This window comes from Grammomys surdaster, unplaced genomic scaffold, assembly GCF_004785775.1.
Source record: "Grammomys surdaster isolate TR1022 unplaced genomic scaffold, NIH_TR_1.0 126131, whole genome shotgun sequence".
Classification (NCBI taxonomy): Eukaryota; Metazoa; Chordata; class Mammalia; order Rodentia; family Muridae; genus Grammomys; species Grammomys surdaster.
The window spans coordinates 4,266,671-4,294,238 of record NW_021620939.1 but is presented as its reverse complement, the minus strand read 5'-3'; the positions used below and the strand labels follow the sequence as shown (position 1 = coordinate 4,294,238).

At 43.2% G+C, this 27,568-nt stretch overlaps 1 protein-coding gene across 2 annotated transcripts in view; it reads left to right on the top strand.

Annotated features, from left to right (window-relative positions):
* Window positions 1-27,568, top strand: part of LOC114611874 (collagen alpha-4(VI) chain) — a 114,612-nt gene that overhangs the window by 69,150 nt on the left and 17,894 nt on the right. For both annotated transcript variants that reach the window (XM_028756658.1, XM_028756656.1), the window contains 14 exons: window positions 2,222-2,275; window positions 2,415-2,450; window positions 6,141-6,203; window positions 7,895-7,957; window positions 9,643-9,705; window positions 10,500-10,562; window positions 12,593-12,643; window positions 13,447-13,482; window positions 13,587-13,649; window positions 15,646-15,708; window positions 17,229-17,264; window positions 18,560-18,596; window positions 21,238-21,249; window positions 21,332-21,825. In XM_028756658.1, the coding sequence (XP_028612491.1) occupies window positions 2,222-2,275; window positions 2,415-2,450; window positions 6,141-6,203; window positions 7,895-7,957; window positions 9,643-9,705; window positions 10,500-10,562; window positions 12,593-12,643; window positions 13,447-13,482; window positions 13,587-13,649; window positions 15,646-15,708; window positions 17,229-17,264; window positions 18,560-18,596; window positions 21,238-21,249; window positions 21,332-21,825 (1,134 nt within the window). The remainder of the gene's footprint in view (window positions 1-2,221; window positions 2,276-2,414; window positions 2,451-6,140; window positions 6,204-7,894; window positions 7,958-9,642; window positions 9,706-10,499; window positions 10,563-12,592; window positions 12,644-13,446; window positions 13,483-13,586; window positions 13,650-15,645; window positions 15,709-17,228; window positions 17,265-18,559; window positions 18,597-21,237; window positions 21,250-21,331; window positions 21,826-27,568) is intronic.

Sequence of the window (27,568 nt, the reverse complement as noted above, 5' to 3'; positions counted from 1 at the left end):
AGAGGGGGAGGGGGAGGGAGAGGGAGAGGGAGAGGGAGAGGGAGAGGGAGAGACAGGAAGAGAGGGAGAGGGAGAGGGAGAGGGAGAGACAGGAAGAGAGGGAGAGAGGGAGAGAGGGAGAGAGGGAGAGAGGGAGAGGGAAAAAAGGAGAGGGAGGGAGAAAGAGTATCTGTGACAATGAATATATTATCACAGATACAAGCTCTCACGAACCCAGCACAGAATCTAAATGAAACTATCAACAATGGTTCCACTAATACACATCCTGCCCCTCCCATGCAGCTCTGTCTTGAATGTTTCACGTCTTCTTGGTGTTTTGATAAGTATTTTAAAATTATTGCATAATGTTTCAGTAAATGTTTGTACCATGTTTGACTGTGAATCCACTAGCATTGTGGGCTAAATTGTTTGAGAATTTAGTCTTTCCTAAATAACAGAGTAACAAGATGCGGCTTTGGCTTCAGTGTTACACTTCCTTTCCTCCCCCTTCCCTCTGAGGTAGCAGGCAACTTCACTGAATGACTATCCGTGGCATTCTTGCCAGGGATTGTAAGCATACGAGTTTTGCAACCTACTTTTAATAAAGGTTCAACCTTTCCTCTAGCCCACAACCCAACTTTTTGTCAGAAGTTTAGTTTTGTAGCAAACACCAAATAGGACTCAGCAGCTGCAGACCAGTCCTCTAGACAGACAGACACCAGGCATGAACCAGCAACTGTAGTTCAATCCTCAAGAAACTGCCAGGCTCTCCAGTCAGCAAGGGGAGGCTGCTGAAGTGGCAAGCTGCCTCAGGAACCTCACGAGCAGTTCTTGGGCGAATTTCTCTCAATGATGGCAGTATCACAAGTTGAGCTCAACAATGCTATATAAGGCAAACCAATACATGCATGTTGTCATTAGCAAAGAATAAGGAGGCAACCCAAACCGATGTTCAGTGCTCCTCTCCTGCTGTCTGTGGGGTCATATTTATACTCCTTCCTCAAGGGCCCTTTCATGTGTTTGTTATATCAAAACATCCTTTCACCTGTGTCTGCTTTGGGAAAACAATCTTTCACATGTTTCCTTTAACAATTCATCTTTTTACCTGTGTGCCCCAGCAAAATATCATTTGACATAACTAACTTTCCAAAGAATTAGAAGTTTCCACTTTAGGGGATCCTATGGTGTTTCCATTTCCATTTCTTTGGAGTCTGCCCACTTCTGAATCCACAGAGGTGACAGCAGAGTGCCTTCTCATGGTGGCTGTGATATCTTTCTTCCTGTCACCACCTATGAATATGTTTCGTGTTGGTCCCTCCATGCACGGAGAGACACAACTTCCCACCTTCTCCTCTACCTGTCATTCAGGACCCTGCGTGGCACCTGTAAGAAGGAAAACGTTAGTATGTTTAAATCCTGGGCATGGCTTGCTGAAGAACATATGTGACTGCTGTCACAGTGTGATGAGCTTTGTGTTATTAACAAAGGGACACTCAGCAGGGAATGATAACTTATCGGTATATTTAAGAACATGAAAATTGAATGCCGTTTATTTCTGTGTGCACGTGTGTGTGCGTGCATGCATGCGTGTGTGTATGCGAGTGTGTGTGCGTGTGTATGAGTATGTGCATGTGTGTGTACATGTGTGTATGTTCATCAGTGTGTGCATGTGTGTGTATGTGTGTGCATGCTCATGACTATGTGTATGTGTGTGCGTGCGTGTGTATGTGTACACATGTACATGATCATGTGTGTGTATATGTGTGTATGTCTATGTCAGAAGTCTGAGTTGGGTGTCTTCCTCAATTGCTCTCTCTATCTGATTTTTTTGAGACAGGGTCTCTCACCACTCACAGTTTCTGCTTAACCATCTGGCCAGTGAGCTCCTGTCTTTTACCCACCAGTGCTGGGATTACAGGCACACACCTCTGTGTTCAGCTTTTATGTGTACTCTGGGGATCCACACTCAGTTCCTCATGCTCACACAGTAAGCACAGAGCTGGAGACTGGTGCTTGAGCAGCGCTAACAGACATGCTACCTCTGTACTTCCCGATACGGTAGCTACCGGCCCTACACACTTGCTGGATCCTTGGGGTGTAGCCAGGCTGGCCATTAATTTTATTTAATTTTAGGTAAGTTGAATCATCACATATTGCCAGCAGCTTCAGTGTCAGACTTTTCAAGCCTACGGAATAAAACCAGGAGTCTGTGGCATTTAAACAGATCTTTCTTTTATTTCAGGGAAGTTCTGGTTTCCATGGACCTCTGGGGGAAACTGGCAGTGTGGGACCCCGGGTAGGTATAACCGCTGCAGGGGGAGGCAGATTCCTGCCTTTGCTGAAGAGGGAGGTGGCTTCCCACGAGGAGGGGACTTGGTGCTGCAGGCTTGGCTTGTTTTCTTTTCTGAGATCTTTTCTTTTTTTTGTGTTCTTAGGGGTCACTTGGAAGACATGGCTTGCCAGGGTTGAAGGTCAGTATTTCTGGAGAGTTCTCTTTGTTTGTCAAGTAAGGCTACTTTCATAGTTCTCCTTGAGGTCAAGGGGAGTGCTGATTGGCTGTTGAGATAGCACGGAGGCTCTATGGGAAGTTACTGTGGAAGAAGACAATGTTCACAACACCTCCACCCCTGCTATATTTCATTTGAATTTAAAATAGTACAGTAGAGAAGCGTTCTCATCTTTGATAAAATGACATTTTGGAGTGAAGGCTGGGACTTCCTATCTATGCGTGAGCAAGTGCACCCCAGAGAGATGAAGGGAAAAGTCTAAGTCCGTGGCATCTCCAGAAGAAGCCCATGCAGTTTGATAGTGGGCTGGGACTATTCCCAGGAGGACTTTTGTTTTACTAAGCTGTTATCTGGCCCCAGATGGTGCACTGCATGCTTGTCCGTATCTTCTCGTGGAAATCTTCCCATAGATCCTGTTCCACATAGTCAGGAGACTGATCTACAATAGTCATACTTGTTTGAAATGAGTGCATTGTTAAGTACATAGCAGGTCAAATCAAAAGAATAAATACCAAAAGATACATAGATAGCAGACCATCATCAGATTGGGTGCTCAGAACATCCAGCAGAAACTAACCTGGGAAGGCCCTTTCAGGAGCCAGCTAGATTTCCATATAGAGTCCAAGGCAGAGCTAACTATCCCCTCGCCCCAGGAGAGGTGTCCAGTTAAGGAACAAATAGCAACATATAGGGATGATATTGTCATGTCCAGCAGTCACAACATCTGGCAGGCACTGACAGGGGAGAGGCAGTGACCATTCATTCCTAAACAAACTTCCTTCTCCGTGGATGAGCTTTCCATAGCTGACCCTTGGACTCCACGTTTCTCTACTGCAGGCACTTTGGTATCATGGGATAAACAATAGTAACCTCTGGTGGGAATGGCTTACTATCTGTTTCTAAGATACAATGTTTTACTTTTGGGGCATGTTGCTCTTCTCTTCCCTCCTCACAGAGGGAAGTTGGGAGTGTACAGCCCATCCCCAGACAAGGGGGCCTTAGAGGACACTGTCAGACAAGCATGCTAAGGTCTGAAACGGGAGCATGGGCTTCTCTAAGAGTTCAAAGAGTGCATGCCAGTTTGCCAGTGTGATGTATGTTATAGCCTTCACATCCTGGCAAGGGTGGTAACTTTAAGGCTTATCTGACCTTTTACAGAGTGAGTTCAAGGCCAGCCTGGGCAATGTAGTATGACTCTATTTCAAAATGAAAAGTAAAAAACCAGGCCAGGGTATAGCTCTGCCTTAGATCTCTCACCCTGCAGACCAGCTTGGTAAAGCGAATGGAATTGCCAGAGATGGCACAGCGGACTGATTCAGATCTAATGTCTGAATCAACAACTGTGGTGCTCTTTGGAGATTTCATACAAGCTCAGCTTCATTCCTGCTGGCTTCTCTGGAACTCAGCTCTGCGGTGCTCTGCTCTGCTCACGGTTTCTCGAGGCAGGAGGGCAGCTTAGCTCAGTGCTCAGTGACTCCTTACAGTAGAGATGAAGACTTTGCTTTCTTACCCATCTACCGTCTTCTCCTTCTGCTCCCTGCCACATCCTGGTCATGCATTTATTTTGTCCACTCTTGGTCAAATTAACGGAGCATCTGCAGCTTTGTAATTTCATTTTCTGTGAATAGAATCTCCTCTTTCCCTACTTGCTCTATGTTCTCTGAGCCTGTTGTTAATTACACAGCTCCCTAATAGAAGTGACGGAACCCCACTGTAGTAGGTCATGGGAGGATTGCTTTTCTTTTCTTTGCCGCACTCCTCCTCATCCCTCCATCATGTTATGGAAACCCAGGCCTTTCACCCTCTATGTTTCTACACTGTTCCGCTGAGACAGATTTCGCAGTAGAGTCCTTTCATTCTGGAACAGGAGTGAACTTGTCCGAGCTATAGGATGAAATTGGACACGTCTCCTTTTCATAGATTCTAATTATGATGAGCTTTAAATGGCTTGCTTGGATCCCTATTCAAGTTTTCAATCAATAGTTCCCCCCCACCATAGTTCTGCTCTAAAGAAAAATAAAATCACGAAATTTGTAGAAAAATGGAGGGACTTAGAATGAATAATATTGAGTGAGGTCACATAATCTCAGAAAGAAAAACCCTGAGTAGTCTCCCTTGTGGATCCTATGCATATGCACACAAGTGCATATAAAGAATATCATATAGAAATGCACATAATCCTATGCATATGCACACAAGTGCACAGAAAGTATATCATATAGAAATGCACATAATCCTATGCATATGCACACAAGTGCACAGAAAGCTACAGTGTAACATGTAGAAAGGAGAATAAGGCAGGGGGCGGTGTGAGGTGTAAGGGTCACATGTGTCCAGGAAATCATGAACAGCTTGGCCATCATAGCAGGAGCACATCCCCCAACCTCAAGTGACTGCCACACGTGGCCATCATTCTGTTTTCCTGTGAGAGATGAAGGTCCTTGACACTTCGAGAGATGTTTTAGAGTGTCTGTTGCTATGATAAGTGCCACAACCAAATTAACACGCAAAGGAAAAGCTTTATTTTGGCTTACAGTTTCACATAACACAGTCCATCACTGAGGGAGTCAGGGGAGGAACTGAGGCAGAGACCATGGAAGCATGCTGCTTACAGGTCTGCTCTCCCCAGCTTCTTCCCTTTGCTTTCTCATACAGCCCGGAACCACTTGCCCAGGGTTGATACCACCCACAGTGGCCTGAACTTTCCCACATCCATCACTAACCATGAAATCGTCCCACAGACTTGCCCACAGGCCACATTTTCTCAACTGAGGTTCCCTCTTCCCAAGTGACTCCAGCTTGTGTCAAGTTGACACAAAACTAGCCAGCATGTGAGCATTGACTTCGTATATCTTAAAGAAAGTCCCAAAGGGCTGAAGAGATGGCTCACTTACTGAAGTGCTTGCTGCACAAATGTGGGGCCTGAGATCTATCCCCAGAACTTGTAGGGGAAGGCCAGTTATGGTCATACTGTAATCTCACCACTAGAGAGGCAGAGACGGGGTGATCCTGGGGCTCCCTGGTCAGCTATCTTTCCTAATTGGTGAGACCCAGGTCCCAGTTAGAAACCCTTCCTCAAAAAAAAAAAAAAAGTAAAAAAAAAAAAAAAAAGAAAGGAAGGAAAAAGATTAATGTAACAGCCCTTGAGGCAGATGACACAAGAGTGACCTCTGGATTACACACACACACACACACACACACACACACATGCACACACACATACAGAGATACATGTACCTACACACACATGAACATATAACTCCACCCTGAAAAAGAGGGCTAGACTTTTAGATAGCAGTTCTTATGTAAATTAGGAGTTTGGGTTATTTAAATATAAGATTTCTGCCCTTTTACTGGCTGAGGTGCTGGAAAGAGTTGTGTGAAGACCGCTGAAGACTCGGGAAAGGTGGTAACGGTCAGTCCCTGCATTTTTCCAGTCGAAGGGGAAACCCTTCCAATTTCTTCTCCAGCACAGATCCATCTCTGGGGAGGATTGAGCACAACTGGTCCAATCTTTTTTCATGGCTTATCCTCTGTGCTCTTAAAGGCCACCTTTCAGGGAAGGATGTCTTCAGTAGAACCTCTGCTATGTTTGGGAGCTCATTACAGTTCTGTTGTTTATCTGTTTGTTTGCTTGTTTTTTCATTTCTGCAGGGTGTGCTCGGAGAAACTGGTGAGCTGGGTTCTCAAGGAGAGCCTGGATATCCAGGCCCACAGGTTGTATCAAGAACTGGATTTTAATCTAAGTGTATTTCTTTGTGTGACAGAAATATGAATCAAAATGCCCTCCAGGAAGCTTCCTGAGCCTTACCAAAGCAAATTGCATAGCCCCTCTTTTGGGAAGGCTAAACCACAATAGGTGGTATTGATCAGACTCCTGGCTACTAGCCTATGTATTAGCATTAATTCCTTTAATCCACAGTTGGGGTGGTAAGTGGGCATATTAGCCCATTTCACAGGGACAAAATGGAGAGGAGGATGAAGAAGGTAAGCAAATCGGCCAAAGTCACACTGTTAGTGACAGAATCGCGACTGGAACGTAAACGTCAGTGCTCTTAATGAATGTCTCTGGAGCTTGGATTCCCATTGTTCCTAAGTAGAATTTAATTCATGAAAATTGTATTTCATCAGCAAAGTGCTTGCCGGGTATTTGTTATGCACAGGGCTCCCTCTTAATAGACCTTGGGGTGCCTAGACAAACAAGATGGGGGTCTAACCTCTAAGTACTTCCGTCCAGTGGGGGGTTGTAAACTCCCAAGTGACAAGTGGAAACTTGAATTTCAAAGCAGCTCTTTTGGAATCCTCAGAGGAGAAACTAAACCTACCATTTTATGGCCTCTCAAACTCTTTCTCTTAGAAAGCAAAGCATTTCCAAGTTCCCAGCAATGGAAGAACTTTAAACTGACAGGAAAGTTTACTTACATTGAGCCCTCACCCCATCATTAAAAATCCAGTGGGTGTCAGTTGACTCGAGAAGCTGCTTGCTGATACCAGATGACAAGGACACTTGAGAGAAAAAAAGAGTAATCAAACTGTAATTAGAGTGTGTTTGCTTTCTGATGAAAACCAGCTTCAGGCGGAGATAAAGAAGAAGCCTGTTTTTCCCATTTTCCCTTTGATCGCTGGCTTATTTCAAGTTCAGACCCTCTCCACTGTCCTGTCTCTTCTGTAGTCGCCAGATTCTGCTTTTTTGAAAGGCATGTACATTGTGCCGAGAGCCACAAGGGAGATAATCATTAGAAACCGTCCTCCCTTCTCACCTCCCCGCTGGGTTGTGGGAGTGATAGGCTATTGAAACAGATCATCATCAATACCTCACCTGGGAGAGCAGAAACTCAGATCAATGCTGCTATTAGGGAAGCAGCTCTCACAAAAACCGGAAAAAATTTAAAGTGTCAAACTCAGTCAAGCAAAATAGATCAGAGGGAAAAATAAGGCCTGTCCCTCCCCCCCCCCCGCCCCCCAGCAACAGAGATTGGGCTTCTTAAATCACCCCTGGTTCTTAGTCTGGTAACAGCTGAGATCGGGCTACAGAAAAAGGTTCCGTTCTAAGGAGGGGGGCAACATAGCTGCTACTCTCGGCCCACTCTGTTGATTTCAAATTCAATGGGTGGCTGAAGCTATGAACACAACTCCTTTGAACTTCAGGGCTCAGCAGATCCTTCTGGAACAATTGCTAGGAACACAGATGTTAAGGACCTATGCCCTCCATTGTAGACGGTTGAGTATGGGATGAATATCCATGGGCGCTTCAAGTGCACACACAAACCTGACTCAGTTTGGTAGATGGCACAGTGCCGGGTCTGGGCACCTTCGTCCAGCAGGTATCTCAGGTGACTTTACACTTACATGGGATGTGAAGGGCTGTATTAAAAATCAATTGACTTTCAGTGTCTCTTTTGGAACAGGGACCCAGAGGAAGGCAGGGACCACCAGGAGTTTTCGGTCATAATGGGAGTCCAGGTGCCCAGGTATGTAAGACAAATAGCTACAGTATACCTGCTGATTAGAAATGGCTGATTCTCGCCTTGAGGTGTCACAGGGTGAATCACTTGTTCTGGGGGTCTGTGAGTACCATAGATTTCCAGAACATCTAGTTTGATGGAAGCTGGCATGGGTACCAGCCATGTGCCTCCTTCATTCTGGGTACATGGTGAGCACCTGAACCTCACAGACATGTACCACAGCTCCTGTTTACTCAGACATAGTGCAAGAACAAATGATGCGCCATACAGGAGTCTAGCTTAAATTGCCAGTACCTCATGAGGATACATGGGCGTGCTTGACTGTGTAGGTAAGGCCGCAGGGGTTCAGGGACATCTAATGACTGTTTTTTTCAAATAGTAAGTAGTCAAATGACCTCTGACTTGGGGCTTCCCAGGGGTCTGCTCCATTGTTTATCTTACGTCTGTGGCCAGTGGAAAGATCAGAGGGACTGAGCTATATGGTCAGGGTGACTTCCTAAGGACAGGAGCATCTGCCACAGTGCAAAACACCAAGCAACAGGACTTGAGTCAGGTCCGTGGTCTCCGTCCAGAGACTCAAAACAGCAGCTTCGAGGACAGAACTATGGCCTAAGTCTTTCCCTGGGTAACAAAAGCTAGCTTGCTGTCTTTAAAGCATTTAAAGCACATTTGTTTGTTTGTTTACTGAGACAGAGTCTCACTGTATTATTCTGGCTGGCCTGGAACCCACAGAGATCTGTCTGCCTCTGCTTCCCTAGTGCTGCGTTTAAATGTGCAGGTCACAAAGTCTGGCTAACCTGTTATTTAAAAAATTCTCATTGTGATATTGTAAGTCTTATTGGAGCATGTTTCCAGTTTAGAGCAGGTAAGAGCCTAGGCTTTAGTTTTCCTGATCTTTTGACCAGATCCTTTCCCAGAGAGATAACCCTTCCCTCCTCACCCCTTTCTCACAGAGAGTATAGATAAGTCCTTTCACCTCTTTTTCAGTGTTCAGTAGATTTGATTCTTGCATAATAGTCTTTGTCATCCTCTCAGTCTCCCCCCAGCTTAACTGTGTCTGCTATGCATTTTGCATGTTGGAAGATACAATGAACTGGGTGGAGCATTAAAAGCTCACCTTCCATGTCCATGCCAATTCCCTTGTTCTGTATGAAGATACAAGGAAATGCTCTGTTTCTGTAGATAACATCACAGAGGCTCCAGGAGATTAAATGACTCGCCACCCAGACAGAAAGTGGTCAGGCTGGCCTCTGACTTGGATTTTTAGGTGCTAATTCATAAGCACGTTGATAATCCCAGATCATTTTGATCTTGACTAGTAGTGGGATGATATCTCAGTGAAGCCATCAGTAGCTGAGAATGTCATAGAGTAAAAGCTCACTTAACAGATTGACCTACCAACACTGTAGCTTAGTAAATACAGCACTATAGAGAATCAGCTGTTGACCCCTGTAGCTGCATGGTGATGGACCATTGCTGGTACTCAGCATCCCAAGACAATACTGTATCAAGTATGATTAGCCCAGAAAAGGTCAAAATTTCAAAATTTGAAGTATGTGTTTTACTGAAAGCTTATGATTTTCTTCTATTATAAAGTAAAAAAAATAAAACAAAAATCACTAGTCAAATGACTACAAGTCAGGGACCATCTGTAGTAAGAGAGTCATGATTTTGTCATGATATCATTGCAGGGGAATCCTGGGCCTCCAGGGCCAAATGGCTCAAAAGGACCAGATGGACCCAGAGGACTAAAGGTGAGTATTAGGGAACAATCTCGGTTATGTTACTCTTGATTACATGTGTTACTCTTGGTTACTCTATATGTATTACTCTTGGAGACTCTATGTGTTACTCTTGGTTACTCCATGTGAGTTATTCTTGGTTACTCTATGTGTGTTACTCTTGGTTACTCTATGTGTGTTACTCTTGGTTATGACTTTAGGAGGCCTTTGGGCTTTCTCAAGAAAATCTTCCCCTGCCATGTGATCATTTCCAGCATGTTCCTGATATTTTTGGTGAAGTTATGGACCGGCTTTTATCTTATAGCTAGATAGATGAATACAAAGAAGGAAATTATAAAAACTGACCTATGGAGAAGTGGCTCACATGTATGAGGAGGCAAAGGTGTACTGACAGAGAACAAACATGGGCTCACTGTAAGCATGTGTACTTATCAGTACAAAGACTGCCAGTGTACTTATAATTAGCTTTATTTAATGAGCACACATATAAATATACATACTTTTAAGTCTAGTTTCTGCATCTGAGAGGAATCATGCAATATTTGTAAGTGTGGCTTTTCCCTCTTAACTATTTGGTAACATAATGAGTTATGGTTGCACCTATTTTTCCTGAAATATTGTGATTTAATTTTTTTTTTACAGCTGTATCTAATTCCATTTTTACCCCATTTCCAGAACAAGCCTTAACAAGACTAGTGAAGATAACAGGTTTTAAAACAGCTAACCAAACAGTCTCTAAGAAAATGGCACAAAGATTCAGAAACTCATGGGAGAAAGTTAATTTCATCTCTCCTCTCTATTACAAGGGAGAACTCGGTCCTGCAGGAGAAAGAGGTCCGCGGGGTGAGCGAGGGCCAAGAGGGCAGCCTGTAAGTCTCATTTTTCTGTTTTGAATTCCCGATTGAATACCTTATCTTTTTCTTGTTTGGTATGTGTTTTTGTTCCACATAAAACATAACATGCTCAATGATTTACACTTACCAATATGACATGATGGCTTGAGCTGTTGAGGATTTAGCCAAAGGTTCATAAATTCCACATAAAGAATCCAAAAATGTGTTGGATTTCTTTTGCCTTCTCATTGTTGAAGAGGGAAGTGTCTGTGCGCCTCTTCTATTTGATAAGGAAGTTTCTCAAGTATCTGAGTCTTTTGGGACCAATGAGATGCTCAGGTACCCTAAAACCAAACCAAAACAACACTTTGTGAGTCGTGTGTGTGTGTGCACGCGCGTATGTGTGTGTACGTGTGCTTTTTGTGTGTGTGAGAGCATGCTCATACCATGGCATGTACGTGGAGGTCAACCTTGGGTGGTGGTCTTCTATTTTGACCTTTATAATAAGATATATTTTATATGTATAGGTGTCTGTATGTATTTCAGTATACCACATGTTTGCCTTGTGCCTGTGGGCACCAGAAGAGAGTGTTGGATCTTCTGGAACTGGAATTTAGATGATTGTAAGCTTCCATGTGGGTACTGTGGACTGGATCCAGATCCTCTCTGCAAGAGCAGCTAGTGCTCCTAACCTCCAGGCCATCTCTCCAGTCCCCAGCCTTGTTTGAGACAGGATCTCCTTGTTTTATATAACTGTATGAGGCAGCACAGATAGCCATGAGTTCCACTTCCCTCTGGGAGCAGAGATCGAAGGCTGTGCTACTCTATCTGGCTTCACATGAGTTCTAGGGAGTCAAAGCCAGGTCCTCACGTCTGTTCGGCAGGTGCTTTGCCCGCTGAGCCATCTCTCCCAGCACACAGACCCAATTTTGTAGATACCAAATAAGAATACTTAGCTAGAATCGTTAGCTTTACAGAGTATGAGTTTAATTATCCAGAGCATAGGAATAACTTTGGAGACCAATAATCATGGATGATTTCTCCCTACAGATGAAACTCTCAAAGGCAGTGCTCTTGGTTTCCTTATTCACTGATCTGAACGCAGGGGGACATTTGTTATTTTATATGACTATTTTTGAGCTCACTGCTTCTCTGCAGCTCACATAAGAGCAGAACCGTCTTCTGGAGATCTCTTCCACCAACAGTTAGGAGGGGCCTATAAAGGGGCCCCCTGCAATTCTGCACCGAAATTGCATTTGTTGGGAAGGAGAGAAACCTGAAGCAGACCCAGGAAGTTTAAATGAAAATGTACAAGGAGAGAGAGCAGAACTGGATGCTGTGACATGGACTGTGAGGCAGACAGTGCCCTGTGCCCATCCTCAGAAAGGGGGATGGTAAAATGGGGACACTAAAGTTTTGTTTGATTTCATTCAGCTCTCTTTGGTTGAAATAACATAGAGCTTATGTCCCTTAACACCCTCACCTGTCTGTCTGTCTGTCTGTCTGTCTATCCATCCATGTATCTATCAATCATGTATGTATGTATGTATGAATGTATGTATAAATGTATGTATGAGTGTATGTATGTATCTATAAATCATCTACCTATCCCCTCCTTCCCTACCTCTCTCCTTTTCAGAGAGCTAGGGAAGGATATCCACTTAGAGGTGGCATTTCAGGACTGTAGAAGCCCAAGAACCTAAATTTGAGTCTCTAGAACTCAGGTAAAGATAGATGTGGTAGCACACATCTTTAATCCCAGCACTTTCACAAGTTTCCAAGCCCAGGCCTTGGTCTGTCCCTTGAGCTTCAGGCACAGATGCTCTGTGAGTCTTCAGGAGGGAGAAGACAGCCTGACAGCCAGTGAGTGGCGCTCCCTCCCCACAATGTTGTGTTTATCTTGTGAAGGCATTTTCCCAGTCTTCACCACCCCCTCCCTCTCCCCCTGCTTTCTTACTTTGTTGGCTTATCCAGAGGTTTGGGTATTGTCATCGGGTATTGTCATCAGCCATGAGTTGGTCCAAGTGAGTCGACAGTCAGTTCATCTTGTGTTATTATTTTCTTAGGGTCTTTTTGGTCCAAATGGGCACGGTCATCCAGGAAGAAAAGGCAAGAAGGTGAGCTTCTGCCAAGAGCATTCCAATATCAAATCATGTTTTGGGTTTTACTAGAATATAGTGACTTTTGAAGAGGTATGTCAGGAACATATGATGTCATAGCTTGACAGCATTCCCTCCATGAGAAGTAATCAGTTGGTCTCATCCTTCACTTCTCCATCCTTCTCCCTTCACATGCATTTTCTATACTCATAGGCTCCCAACAATGGATTCAACCAGATGCAGGTTAAGACATCTGAGAAAAATCTGTATGTGTACTAAACATGTATAAACCCTTGTTATCCCTCCAAATAACACAAGGTGATGCCTGTTTCATAGCATGTGTAGTTGAAGGTATTCTGTGTCATCTGGAGACTAAAGTCTAGTGAAGGGCATGCATATGCCACATGTATGTACTAGGTGGCACCATATTATATCAGGGCGTTGATTGTGCTCAGATTTCAGTACTTCTGGAGGATACTGGAATCAACCCTCTGAAGATATTGAGGGGCAGCTCTGGTTTTATTCCCTCCTCCCATTTCCCAAGTCCAGCACCTTGAAAATCTCCTTCCAACCTTGTTTCCCTTTCCTTTCAAGTCTTTAAAACTTACTAAGTCTGCTTATACCTGCTCGTATGTGTGTGGGAGCAGGACCATCTACTGGAATTATCATTTTTAGGTGGTGGTTGTGGAGATTGTAAAAACTATTTACAAACTGTTGACCTCTAGGATTGAAATGTGGCCTCTTGAAATGTGGTTTCTTCTTTCCTGGAGGAAAAACTTAATCACCTGGTAATGAACGTTATCTTACTTTTCTGATCCTAGGGTGAACCTGGATTCCCTGGCTATCCTGGTGTGCAAGTAAGAAGATATATCACTGTGGGCCCGACAACTGGTAGGCACTGTGTGTCACATGTGTGTAAATTTTTCTTCACATTTACAACCCTGCTTTTGCCTTTGTTAAGGGAGAAGATGGTAACCCAGGTAGTGGAGGAGAGAAAGGGGCCAAGGGAATCCGAGGGAAGAGGGTAAGAACCAAAGGGTCATCTGCAGACATCACAGGTAAACACAGGTAAAGACAGGGCTAGGCTATTCTTGACCAGTCTGTTGTTACTGTGGTGTGTGTGTGTGTGTGTGTGTGTGACGTGCGTGACACACACACACACCACAGTAACAACAGAGCTCACAGGCTAGAGTTTCAGCTCTGCACTACCAACCACTCAAGACAATCTGAGGACACTTCTGTCTCAAGCGTGTTTTGTCTGAGTCTTCCCCAAGATTCTTTGGGACTAGATTCTCAAAAACATAACTTCTGTTTTGGAGGACTTTGAGTCTAGTGTGCTTGAGTCTCCTGTTAAGAATCCATTCCTTCAGGTTCTGTAGATTATGATTTTTTAAAACAATATTCTTTTTTTTTGTTTTTGAGACAGTCTCAGGATAGCCCATGCTGGCCTTGAACTTGTTATGTTAAGGAAGGTCTGCCTTGGATTCCTGATCTTTCTTCCAGTACTTCCTAAGTGTGCCAATAAGCCCAGCTATAAAGAGTGGATCTTGAAGAGCCACAGTCAATGGCAACTCTCATTTTGAAAAGAGTAATTCTGTGAATATTAGGATCTGGGTAGTATTTAGCTGATGGATATCAGAAAGCGAGCTTTGGGGTGGTAGATGGCTCAGGGGGTGTTCTAGTTTCGGTGACTGTGATAAACACCATGACCAAAAGCAAAAGGGAGGAAAGAGTTTATTCTGCTTATACTTCCAGCCATCATTGAAGGAAGTCAAGGCAGGAACTGAAGCAGAAGCCAAGGAGGAATGCTGTTACTGGCTTGCCCTTCATGGCTTGCTCAGTTTGCTTTCTTATAGAACCCAGGACCACTTGCCCAGGGATGGCATGCCCACATCAATCATTAATCAAGAAAATGCCCCACAGACTTGCTTCTGGGCTAATCTAATAGGGACATTTTCTCAGTAAGATCTCTTCTTCCCACTGACTTCAGCTTGCATTAAGTTGACAAGAAATAACCAGCACCAGGGGTAAAGGCATTTGCCACTAAGCCCAGCAACTTGAGTTTGAACCCCAGAACACAGATGATAAAAGGAGAGAAACAACTCCTATAAGTTATTTGATCTCCACATGTATACCATAGCTCTCTCGCTCTCTCTCTTTCTTTCTCTCTTTTTTTTAGCGCACACGAGTGCACACACACAAACACACATATATGCATGCACATATGCACACACATACAGATAAATAGATTTAATTTAAAAATGTTTAAAGTAAAGCCTTCTGGGAACAGGACATGAACTTGTATTCAGAGCAAAGGGGAAGGAGGGAGGGAGGGAAAGCATGTGTTTTCCTTGGACTCGGTAATTGGTGTTGTTATCTGCTGGCAAGGTCCTACAGACAATCAGCTCCGTGCTTGCTCAGCTCATGCTGCTAGTGGTTACTCCTATCAGTTAACTTGTCTTTCTACTTTCAAATAAAAAAGATGAGGCATTGATCCAATCCAGATAATTGGTGCTGCTTTACTTCAAATACCTAGAATATGAGCCGTGAGCCCCTAGCCACCTAAAACCTTCTTTGCGACACTGAAGCCCAAAGATGCTGTAGGACGTTTTCCTTTCTCTGCTGTCAGACCCTCTATGCAGACCTTGTGCATGATGTTTATCACGTGCCCTTGAGACTTAACCTTGAGGGCTAAGTTGTCTTTTAAGGCTCTGCATGGAAATGTATCTCTCTCTGTCTCTCTATCTTTCTCTGTCTGTCTTTGTCCTTCTCTATCTCCCTGTGTGTGTGTGTGTGTGTATGTGTGTGTGTGCATGTGTGTGTAAAACCCATGGACAACCTGGGGTTAGGTGGGCTACAGCGGAGTTATCTGGTTCCCATAAAGCCTCCCTGTCTCTCTATGGATGCATAGTTCACAGGGGCAGACTCATTGGCCTTAGATATGAAGCAAACTGACATTTTGGGAGGACAAGTTCTTATAGCCAACATGGAAGCTTATTCCTTTGGTTTCTTTGTTGTAGGGCAATTCTGGATTTCCTGGGTTTGCTGGAACTCCAGGTGACCAAGGCCCACCAGGAAAAATGGTAATGAGTGCCCTTTCCTTTTTTTATTTTCAACCTTGTGCCCAGATGAGAAAGAGCTTGAGAAAAAAAAAGGCCTCACTGAAGAAGAAACAAACATCTGGGACATTTGGCAGGTTCAAAGGAACTGGCAAAAATTGCTTAGAAAATATTAATTTCAAACCCTACACAGCCTTCTAGATGTAGTGTTTCTGAATATAGAAGTGATCTTGGAGTGGCTAGAGATTTATGGATCTCCCTAAATACACAGATTAATACATGCAACTTACCAGAGAATGAACTTATCAATGTAAACACATAAAGCCAGAAGGAAATCCTCATTAAATAATCCATCCCTACAATCTTAACTGAACTGATAATGTTGCAAGATTGGGAGAATTTTTAGAATACACTGGGATGTAGAAAGACTCTGAAGCGTTTTCCTATACTGTGTTTCAGAGACAGTGTGGTATAGTTTGCTTTCCTGTGAGAAACTATGGACCACAAGCAAGCTGGGGAGGAATAGGTTTATTTGGATTGTAGGTTACAGTCTATCATTGAGGGACATCAGAGCAGGGATTCAAGGTAGGAAGGAACTTGATGTCCAGGGCTGAAGCAGAGACCATAGAGGAATGCTGCTTACTTGCTTGCTCCCTGACCTGGGATGGAAATATCCCAGGCCCATCTGTTTAGGGATAAAACTACCCACAGTTGGGTGAGACCTTCTTTATCTGTTGCCAATGAAGAAAATACTGCATGGATATGTCCATAAGTCACTCTGAGACAATTCCTCAATTGAGATTTATCTTTCTGAGATATGTCAGGGTTTGTATTAAGTTGATAAAAACTAACCAGTGTGTGTCTGTCATTCTGCAAGGAAGCATATTCATCAGCCAGAAGGGGACATCAGCATGTCCCTTACTGGAGTTCAGGGTTTTTACTGGAGAGAATCAACTAAGCCAGAAAATCCAAATATCACAGAGGCAGTTCACAGTTATCTGATGATGATGTACTGATTTAGTTTCAGTACAGTGATCTCTCCAAGACTACACGTTACCACCATGTAGAGTCTACACAAAGACAACCACTGGCTAGGCTCCCAGAGGGGCTGGAGCCAGACAAGGGTAATTGGAAGGCTTCTGGGAGGGTTTTTTCACTATGAGGGCAGAGACAGGGTGGGGTTGAGAGGCCTGGAAGAGTAGGAACAGGGGAGATACCAGATGTACTTTAGAATAGCTTGTGGTAGGACCTGGGATCTTGAAAGGCCATTATTTTGAATTTGAATTTGAACTATAAATTGGTTTCAAAACTACCTGGTCTGCCAAGAGTCTATGTCCCATCCTCCTAGGCTTCCCGGATTCTGAGGTTTGGGATGGACTGCCCAGTTACTTTGTCTTCCTTACTGGACTGGGCAGAACCCCAGGGCCAGGAGAGAAGGGCAGCATGTGTGCCATGGTGAGCACTCAGCATCTCCAGTTGCTTACAGAGAAAAGGCGTTGGGAAACAGAACCCTATAGCTTTAAGCATGTTTCTGTTCTTTCCAGGGCATCAAGGGTTCGAAAGGCTTGGCAGATAGGACGGTAGGTGAAAACTCCTAATTTGAAAATTCACTCATTTTATAACATAAATCTTTCTATATCCACAAAGCAAGATTTGTTAATCTTAAATCTTCTTAATTTTTCCTTTTATAAACTTTGTTAATACTGTAAGTTTACAGAGTTTTCCTCAAAAATGCCACTATAAAATTAGAATACTATTTTAAATATTAAATGACACAAAAGAAAATATTTGCAAGCTTCCTCCTTTCTGAAGAGTGCTCGTCTGTAAAGTTAAAAACACTGTTTATAAGGCTATGTATTTTGAATACACAAATTCACAGAATAGCACAGGCTTTTGTATCTCATGGGACACAAAATTAATATCAGCAATGACAAGGAGTACTTTTCTCCCAAGTGCACAGAGACTGTTAAGTGGAGTTACAGGATGCAGAAACAACTGAAGAACAGGAAGTGGTGGTGTCTAAGGTTGAGGGAAGAACAAAAAAGAGAGGGAGGGATTCTAACTGTAGGCTTCCCACCTGCTCCCTAGTTCCCAAATAGTGACTCAAAGGCTCATTATTAATTAATAAAATACCTAGGCCTTAAGTTAGGCTTGTCTCCCAACTAGCTCATAACTTATATTAACCCGTTTATACTATTGTATGTCTGCCACATGTGGCTAGTTACCTTTCCTCAGTTTCATGCATCCAACTTCCTTCAAGTCCTGGTGGAGAATCCGCCTACCTATTTCCCAGAGTTCCCTTCTCTCTGCCAGATGTCCCACCTTTTAATCCTGCCTCAGTTTATTGGCCATTAGATGTTTATTGGCAGGTGATGCTTCCACATAGTACACAAGAGATTATCCCTCTAAAGGATTAAAAAAAAAAGGTAGAATCCCAGGGGTCGGGTTATGGAGGTATCTGTCTTGGGAGTCCTTCCAAAGAAGTCTAGCAAACACTTCTATAAAAATGCATACATTGACAGCAGTCCCTAGAATTCTGTCTTGAGATTCCTGGATTTCAACCTTCCACACCACACTTGATCCCATTGATTTGATTTGTGAGGCAGATTACAAAGTAAAATGGTATACCCTATCTACCTATCTCAACATGCCATATAAAATCCTTCAAATGTTTTAAAGTAGTGGATAGATCTGGAAATAATATTGTTAGGTGGTACCATCAGCTCTAACAATTTTGTGGTTTTCTATTATGTATTTAAATGCTTCAGCTAGGTCCTGATAACATGCACATATGTCATTTCAAGTCACGACAATAAAATCTGCTCCACATCAAATGCTTATTTCCTGTCCCTGTCTTTTCTCCATCTCTCTACAGCCTTGTGAAATTGTTGATTTTGTGCGAGAAAACTGCCGTAAGTTGTTTGGGAGGTGGCAGTGGGGATGTGTGGATCAAGGACTTAGGACATAAGTCACCCAAGGATTTGACTGAGCCTTGGGAAGTGCCTTGTCCATTGTGAAAAGATCTTATAAATTAGCAGACTGGGCCCAATCTCCCTTTAAGTAAGTCATCTCGTCCCCAGTGGGCTCTGAAACGAAGTAGTTTGAAAGGCACACCATCTCAATACTGAAGAACAAGTCCCCCATACAAGGCTGGATCCCCCAAAATGTAACCATACTCACATATCCATGTGCCTCCATCTTGGTGTGTGGAACAGAGCATGGGAAGCCCTGTTCCTTTTATTTCAACCAACAGTATTCATGATGACCTTTTTGAAAATAAATGTGCCCTATTTGGTTGGCATTTTCACTGCAGAAATGGAACTATGAACCATTAGGTCTTAGGTCTAGCTTTGTCACATGACTGGTTGACCCTTCGTGCTCTCTTTAAAAACATCATGGGTACTTGTATCCACAGAGACCACACTTCTCTCCTTACTGGTGATAGGGAAAGAACACCGATTTGAAAGCTCTTGATGTAGAAGTCTGGATTTTCTACATAACCACTTGCCTTCTTGCTCAACCTTCTGGCTTCTGTCTACTCCCAACCAGCTGCTGTTCAAGGAGAGTCCAGGATCCGTTTTCATGGGAGTCACATAGAGGAATACTGTCAGCGTGGATAGAAAGGGAGAACTAGCCATAGAGACAGTTAAACCCCTTACGTTGAGGAGTACCAGAAGGTCAAAAGCAAATAGAAAAGTGAGAAGGAAAATATTCGAGATAGAAGCAACAGACTCAAGTGAAGAACTCAGTGCCCTTGCTATGTCATGTTAAAATTAAAATTGCTGCTGCATAATCATTTTTATATATAAGCATAGACTTTTTTGGAGAGCTAAATCTAAATGTTTTTTTTTAATCTTTTGAACTGAAAATAGGCAAGAGACAGAAAAAGTCAGAGAAGAAAAAATTATAAATTAACAATGCACCTGTGAGAATATTCACCCTCAGTGGAAATCGAAGATTATCAGTTAAAACTATGATATGCTCATTATGGTTCTCAAACTGGAAATATATACATACTTGCTACATATACATACATACATACATACATACATACATACATACTATATACATACATATGCATGTTTATTTATATAGTTCTGGTCTTTAGAGACAGGGTCTTGCTGATTAACCTATCTGGCTTGAAACTCTTTATGTATACCGCTGTGGCTTCGAACTTGCAATCCTCCTGTGTTAACCTCCTGAGAGCTAGGAATGCAGGCTTGTGCCACCAGGTCTAGGTTTCAAATTGGAAATATTTCTGAAAAGTCAAAATAATCCTTAGCCCTGATTTAAGGAATGTATGAAAGTGACTTGAGGACTCTAAAATGCTACCTAAAGAGCACTTGGAATGGTCCTATAAAAGCCCAGAATTACTGCGATAGGCAGATGTAATCAGACAGATAGGAACAGATTCTGGTACATATGTGCTCATACTGAGAGACACTGGCTGAAGAAATCATAGGACAGCTACATAGTACAATATATAATAGCACTTGGCATTTACTGACAAAAAAGTCATACCAAGTGTAACATGATTCAGAGTCAAACATACTTTAAGCTCCAAGTTTTATAAAACAAAAGTATTTTTATGTTTTGATACATAGATAGGGAACTAAGGACAATCTTAATTTTTTTATCAACATATATTACACACATATATACACAGACATATATACTTCACATAAGATATATGTATAATTACATGAGATATATACATATACATATATATGTATATATACATATATATACATATATATATATATCATATGTAAAATACAGCTTCAGAGTAGCTTAGTGCTTTAATTGGATTTAATTTTAGTTGAATGTAACCAAAGTCCTCAATAACATGGGGAAACATGTCTCTCAGGTCAAAGCTTAGACATCATCACGCTGGGTTGATGTGGAGTTCTGGGGTGTGCATTCCAGGGGTTCCAGGATGAAATCTCCTTGTATTTTCTTCTCTGTCATCGTGTGTGTGTTAGTTGCCATATTTCCCAAATTATCACATGCTCTTAGAAGTTAGTTAAACTTCAGTCATCCTGCCTGGAAGGGAAGGGCGAGGCAAAGGGCAAAGGGCAAAGGGCAAAAGGCAAAGGGTGCTCTTGCCTCTCTCTTTTAACCTAACGAGTAATGGGTTTCATTAGGATAGAAAGATGCTTTTGCAAAGTCTTACCATATTATCTAGAATGTAGTAAGCCAGCTAGCCCAGTGGAAGTGTGACATTTGTTTCAGGCAGTCGTATACCCAGTCAGAAATTGAGGCCCTATTATAATAAAAAAAAAAAAATAAAGAGATGGGTCCTGGGCAAATAGTAGGGGCTTTTGCCATACTAGGGAGGGGTATCTAGAAGGTTATTTGATTGTTTCAAAAGAGGATTTTTTTCAAAGTGGATATGGCTTGAAAATCCAAATACTTGGGAGACTAAGGAGAGAGAATTTTCAATTCAAGGTCAGCTTCAGTGGCACAGAGAAGCTGTCAACCCAAAAAAGTGTATTTTATATTGAAATATAAACTGCCCATATATAGACACTAACAGTGTCTTTTCCCTTCCAGCTTGCTCAAAAGGTAAATATTGCTCATGGTTTACATAAACCCTGGCCTGTCTAGCTGTAGCCCAGACATCTCAAGTCTGTGTATCTGTGTCAAGGTATTTCCAGGTGCCCGGCATTCCCAACGGAAGTGGTCTTTGCCTTGGACATGTCCAACGATGTCTCCCAGTCAGACTTTGAGAGGATGAAAAATATTTTATTATCTCTGTTGATGAAGTTGGAAATGAGTGAAAGCAACTGCCCTACTGGTGCCCGAGTGGCCATTGTTTCCTACAACAGGAGGACAGATTATCTAGTGCGCTTGTCAGACCACAGGGGAAAAGCTGCCCTTCTACAGGCTGTCAGGAAAATCCCCCTGGAACGCTCATCTGGGTCCCGGAACCTTGGGGCCACCATGAGGTTTGTGGCGAGACATGTATTCAAACGTGTACGCTCAGGCCTTCTGATGAGGAAGGTAGCCATGTTCTTCCAGGCGGGTAGGACCTATGACACAACCTCTGTCAGCACAGCCATGCTGGAACTCCATGCAGCGGACATTGTTACAGCAGTCGTGACCTTCACAGAGGAGCACAACCTTCCAGAAGCCCTGCTGGTATGTGAGGTGTGGAAGGGCTGATGGGAGGAGGTAACAGGGCTGATGGGGAGAGATGCAAGGGCTGATGGGAAGAGGTTCCGTAGTCTGTTTTTTTTTGTTTGTTTGTTTGTTTTGTTTTTGTTTTTTTACCACTCTACAAAGGATGAGGTGAGCAGTGAGTGGTTCAGGGGAAGACTTCTCCAGAAATTGCTGAATGTGGGAGAGGTGAGGGGTCTCAGTATGGACACTCTTGACAGAGTTACTAGAGACTAATGACTCTTAGGAAGCACATGAACTGTGTTAAGGGCTTCAAAGATGTTATCGCATATAATGTCCCCAAAGCTCTATAAGTTAGGCCTTGTTCTCTCTACTGCAATAATGTGAAAATCGAGGCTCTGAGAAGAAGGTAAGGATATCTTTTAGGGTCAAGTAACTAGTTAGTGGCAGACTACAATCAGCCGTCAAGTTTGTTCATTACAGTATGCTAAACTAACACCAGTGATTATCAACCATGGCTTTCTTCCTCCTCTTCCTCCTTCCTCTTACCTGTACATAACCTTATGTGTCCATTTAACAACATGGAAAAATGCTGTGCTTTTAAAACACACACATGCATGGATTGTGTGTGTGTGTGTGTGTGTGTGTGTACACACATATACTCACACATGTGTATACATAGGCATACATGTGAAAGCCAGAGCTCAACCTTGGCTGTCATTCCTCAGGAGCTGATTACCTTGTGATTTGAGATTATCTGTCCTGGAGCTTGCTCAGTAGGCTAGGCTGACTAGCCAGCAAGCCCCAGTATTCTCCTGACTGCATTTCTGCAGTGCTAGGATTACAGGTTTGTGCCTTATCTGGAGTTTTACCTATTTACTGGGGATCTGAACTCAGGTCTTTTTGCTGACAGAGCAAGCCCAGATGGATTCTTATGTATTTTACTCCTCTGTGACCAGGATGTGATTTAAGATTCAGAGCACCTTTGGCATTTATAAATTCACTTTCTGTTCCTTACCAAGCCATACAGCCCAAGGTAACTATCCCTGTGACTTTGATCACAAGCAGCTGTTGCATATTTTGAGCCTTGATATAAATGGATTGACCTATTATCTAGTCTTTTGTATCTGACTTCTTCCAGGCAGCACGTCTGGTCTTGCTCATTTATGTTGTCTGCATAGGTAAGTTGTTCCTTACATCTTTGTGGTGTTTCAATATGTGGAGAAACTAGAAGTTGTCCAGATGTCTAGTCTCTAAAGTTTTCTCTTCTAACTAAAACTTATGCAGTTCGTACTCACTGAATTTTTGGGATGATTTATCAAACTGAAGGTCAATTTTCTTCCATTGTGTGTGAATGCTAGATTTAGCCATGTGACATTACTGACACTTGACCATTTCTGACTGGGAAAAATGGAAGTGTCACATGGTCCTCCTTAATAACTAATGGATTCAGCTGTACCGAGCCACTTCATTTTCTCTTGAGATAGAGTGGTGCAGCAGAACTGCTAGGTGAGAAATTTGGTTGACATACAGTGCGTGTGTCTAAGAATCAATGGATAAGCTTGTGACAGCTTGCAAACTACCAGGAGGGATGGGCAGCCATCTCAGGTTGAGAAACAAAGAGAACGAAGAGATGGAGTTCTTTCTTGCTCTTGCTGAATCCTTCTGGCCTAGCAGGATGTCTGGGCAGGGTAGGCTGCTAGGGGAGGTCTCGGTAATTTTCAGAATACTTTGATAAAGGCAGAGTATAAAGCTAACCACTTAAGTTAGAGATGCAATTTTTTTTTCACTTTCATAGGTGACAAGGTGTTTATAGGCGCTGTCATAACAGTTGAACTGTCTGGGTCTCATTTTTCTTGGCTCAGAAAATGAAACACTTGGGTCTGAGGATATAGCTCAGTTACAAGGATAGTTGCCTAGTGTGTGTGAAGTCCTGGGTTTGATCCTAACCCCCACATAAACTGAGGAAAGTGGCATACGCCTGCAATCCTAGTACTTGGGTGCTGGAGTCAGGGGAATCAGAAATTCATAGTCACTGTTGGCTACGTAGCAAGTTCAAGACCAACCTGGGCTATGCAAGATACCATCTCCAGAAAAGACCCCAAACCAAACTAAACTAAAACAACAAACCACCCAAACCGCAAAAGGCATGGAGAAGGGTTTGTGCTGCAATGTTAGGTAGGCTTCTATCCAGGTGTAACTATCAACACCTCTATTTCTCAGTAAGGTTGGCCTCTGACATTTAGAGAGTGACACCATGTGCAGTCAGATCCCCCTGAATGTGCTGCTTTCTGACGGGCTGCTAGACAGCTAGTGTTTGCTTCTGATTTGTAGGTACATCCTTAGTCATGGCCTACTTGCCCTCCTTGTGGACGGTGGGCTTCAGAGTGAAAGCATGAAATGCTCTGAGGTGAAGTTGCCGGCTTGAATGTACTTGACACGCTGTGCTGTTGCTCTTAGCTGCCCTCCTCTCCATCCTGTGGACATGCTCTTGCCCCAGGCTGTGGGGAGACAGCTCGGCATTTTGAAAATTTAATGGTTTAGAAAAGATGTTAAATGGTGCTTGTCAGTTCAGATGTAATGAATGACCTTGCTGCCGGTGACATTGGGAAGGAGAGAAATTGTGGAAGTGACAACTGCCCGAATCTTCAGGGCCTCTCAGCCTTTGTTCTTCTCCAGAGGGTACACAGCAGCCTTCCCTTGTTCCTTATTCTTTACATGAGGGCAATTTAATGAAGGCAGTGGATTTATCTTGTAGTCTGTCTTCTGAATTCATTGCCCAAAGGCTCAACAATGTGTGTGAGGCTTTTGTCTTTCACCCCTGTGTTACTGTAATTTGCCAGAACAATCTCCACATATTTCTTCTGGGAGAATGATAGTAGCTCACATTGAATGGATTACCTGGCTTCTTAGTTCATTTAAACACACTTGAAGACCACCATGGCTATTGGAAAGTTTTTTTTTTTGTTATCCATGGAATTGTTTCAGCCCTAAATTAAATCGCATTATTGCACTCCCTGTGCCGGATCCCATCATTACTGAGGTCTTATATCTCAAAACACAAGCCTTCATTAGCCCTTTTAAAGTGAAGAAGCCGAGCATTAGAGAGAGAGTGCAGCTTGCATGCCAGGCCTTGGATTTCATTTTTCTTTCTAAAAAGCCCCACACGGATCCCCTTGAAACAATGCCTAGGAAAATAGCTCATGTTTATTGATCCAACCACCATTCTAAGCCTTTATTGATTCACTTAATCCTCACAACCCAATGAGATATGCAGTATGATGAGCCTGTTCTTCAGACAGTGATGCCGAGACACAGCAGTTAAGTGAGCGTTCAAGGTTTGGAGCTCTCATGGGCCCTGAGGCTTTGAATTAAAAAAATTAAATCAGTAAAACAGAGACCTTCCAAGTTCTAAGTCCTTTCTCTCTTTTAGGGCATTTTATCTTTATAGGAACATTAGGAGATATATCTATAAACAGGTCCAACTTTTACTCCTTAACAAATCCAAAGACTGGAAAGCCAGTTGTCACAGAAGTCCCCTTCCTTCACACACTGTCAGCTGTAGAAGATAAAGAAATTGGGGTGTGTGTGTGTGTGAGAAACTTCAATTTTGATGTAATTTTAGAATTTGTGAAAGTTGAATGAAGATATTTTGTATGTGTGTGAGTGTGTGTGTGTGCGCGCACATGTGTGCATGCATGCATGTGGAGGCCAGCAGTCAACCCTGGATGTAGTTCATTCTGTACCAACTGAGCTGTGTCCCTAGCTCTAGATACTGTTTTTAAATTCTCTACTCTTATAGAGGATCCCCTGCCTAGGGAATGGTGACACTCATGGCCATAGTAGGCTGGATCTTTCCATATCCTTTAACTTAGTTAAGATGCTCTTCCCACAGACATGCCTGTAGACCAACTCAGTGCAGACGAGTCTCTCTTCTGAGGTAATTATAGTCTGTGTAAGGTTGATAAATAAATCTAACCCTCATGATTGTCACACCAGTTACAAATGATAACCTAGATTGCCCAGATGAAGTGAACAAAGGCAAGAGGGAGAAATGACTTGTTCTAAGCCACATAGTCCAGGAATTTGCATCCTGATATGACATGTTCCCAAGTCCCTCTTTCTCACTGTATATACTGTCATAGGGTTTTACTGCTGTGAACAGGGACTGTGACCAAGGCAATTCTTTTTTTTTTTTTTTTTTTTTTGGTTTTTTGAGACAGGGTTTCTCTGTGTAGCCCTGGCTGTCCTGGAACTCACTTTGTAGACCAGGCTGGCCTCTGGCCACCTGCCTCTGTCTCCCAAGTGCTGGGATTAAAGGCATGCGCCACCACTGCCTGGCTCAAGGCAACTCTTATAAGGACAACATTTAATTGGGGCTGGCTTACAGGTTCAGAGGTTCAGTCCATTATCATCAAGGCAAGAGCATGGCAGCATCCAGGCAGACATGATGCAAGAGTTTCTGAGAGTTCTGCATCTTCATTTGAAGGCTGCTAGGAGAAGACTGGCTTCCAGGCAGCTAGGAAGAAGGTCAAGCCCATACCCATAGGACACACTTCCTCCAACAAGGCCACACCTCCTAATAGTGCCACCCCCTGTGCCAAACATTTACAAATCATCACACACACTCTTACCCCAGTTCTGACTCCTAGTGTTTCTGGGGAGTACAGGGAGAGTGGGTTGCTTGGTTGATTTTGATGTTACTAAGATAGAGGAGCCATAGCTCTACCCAAGCTCCTTGGGCCAACCGAAGGTTAGATGGCGGCTTTGTCCTTTCTCTCTTCCTCTAGCCTCTTAACATCCTCACTCCCACAGTTTTGTCTTCTTTTCCGAGTAGTGCCAGATGGTTTGTAAGCTCCTTAGTGTCTAGTCAGCTCCAACTCTCTCCAAGGTAAACCTCCCTCCCTAGGACTTGCTTCCACCCTCCCTGTCTGTTTTCAGCTTTTTTTTTCAGGCCAAGAGCCTCCCCCAGCTCGGTCCCAGGAATGAACATTCTCTTTTGGCCTCTGGCAGCTGAGTACAACAGCTGAAACATTAAGTTAAAGCCCGGGAGTCTCCAGGAGAAGGGTTCATGGGGAGGTCTTTAGTATGAGGGGTAGGATGCGGTGAGGTTTGAGTGTTGCTCTTGGGTCGTTCTGCCAGCAAAAAGTCTGTGCAAACCCATGGGTATGTGCATTCTCTCCCTGTCTTTACCACTAAGGTGGGATAGAAAGGCAGGAAACATTGGAGGTGACATGAAAATGGAAAGAAGCCCCTCAGCCTGGGATCTAGTTTGCCTTTCCCGCAGAGTTAGTGTCAGGAAACTTCAACACAACAGGTCAAACTGCAGGTGCCTACAGAGATGATGTGTGTTTCCGTAAAACAAGACATGTCAAACAAGAACATCACAATGAAGGAGTAAACTGTGGCTATTTGGGGCCAGAATGTTTGTAACGTTGAGTTCAGCCTATCAGCATTTCTCTTATCCCTAAATCTTTGTGTGTGCATGTGCGTGTGTGTGTGGTATGTGTCCGTATACTATATACCAGACTTTGGCTACTTTGTGGGATCTTCTTTCTTCCACCCTTTCAACTCCCTAACATTAGATAGGAGAGAAAAAAAAGAGGGGAAAGGGGTTGTAGTTATCCTTAGACTACTTCCTGCTGATTAGAGGTATCAAGTTCCTTGTGGCAAGTTTGAACATTGCCGTCAGGAGACCTAATTTCTTCTTGTTGTTTCTTCTTTGTACATGACTACTTAATAAGCTACAACCAGCAGCAACCAA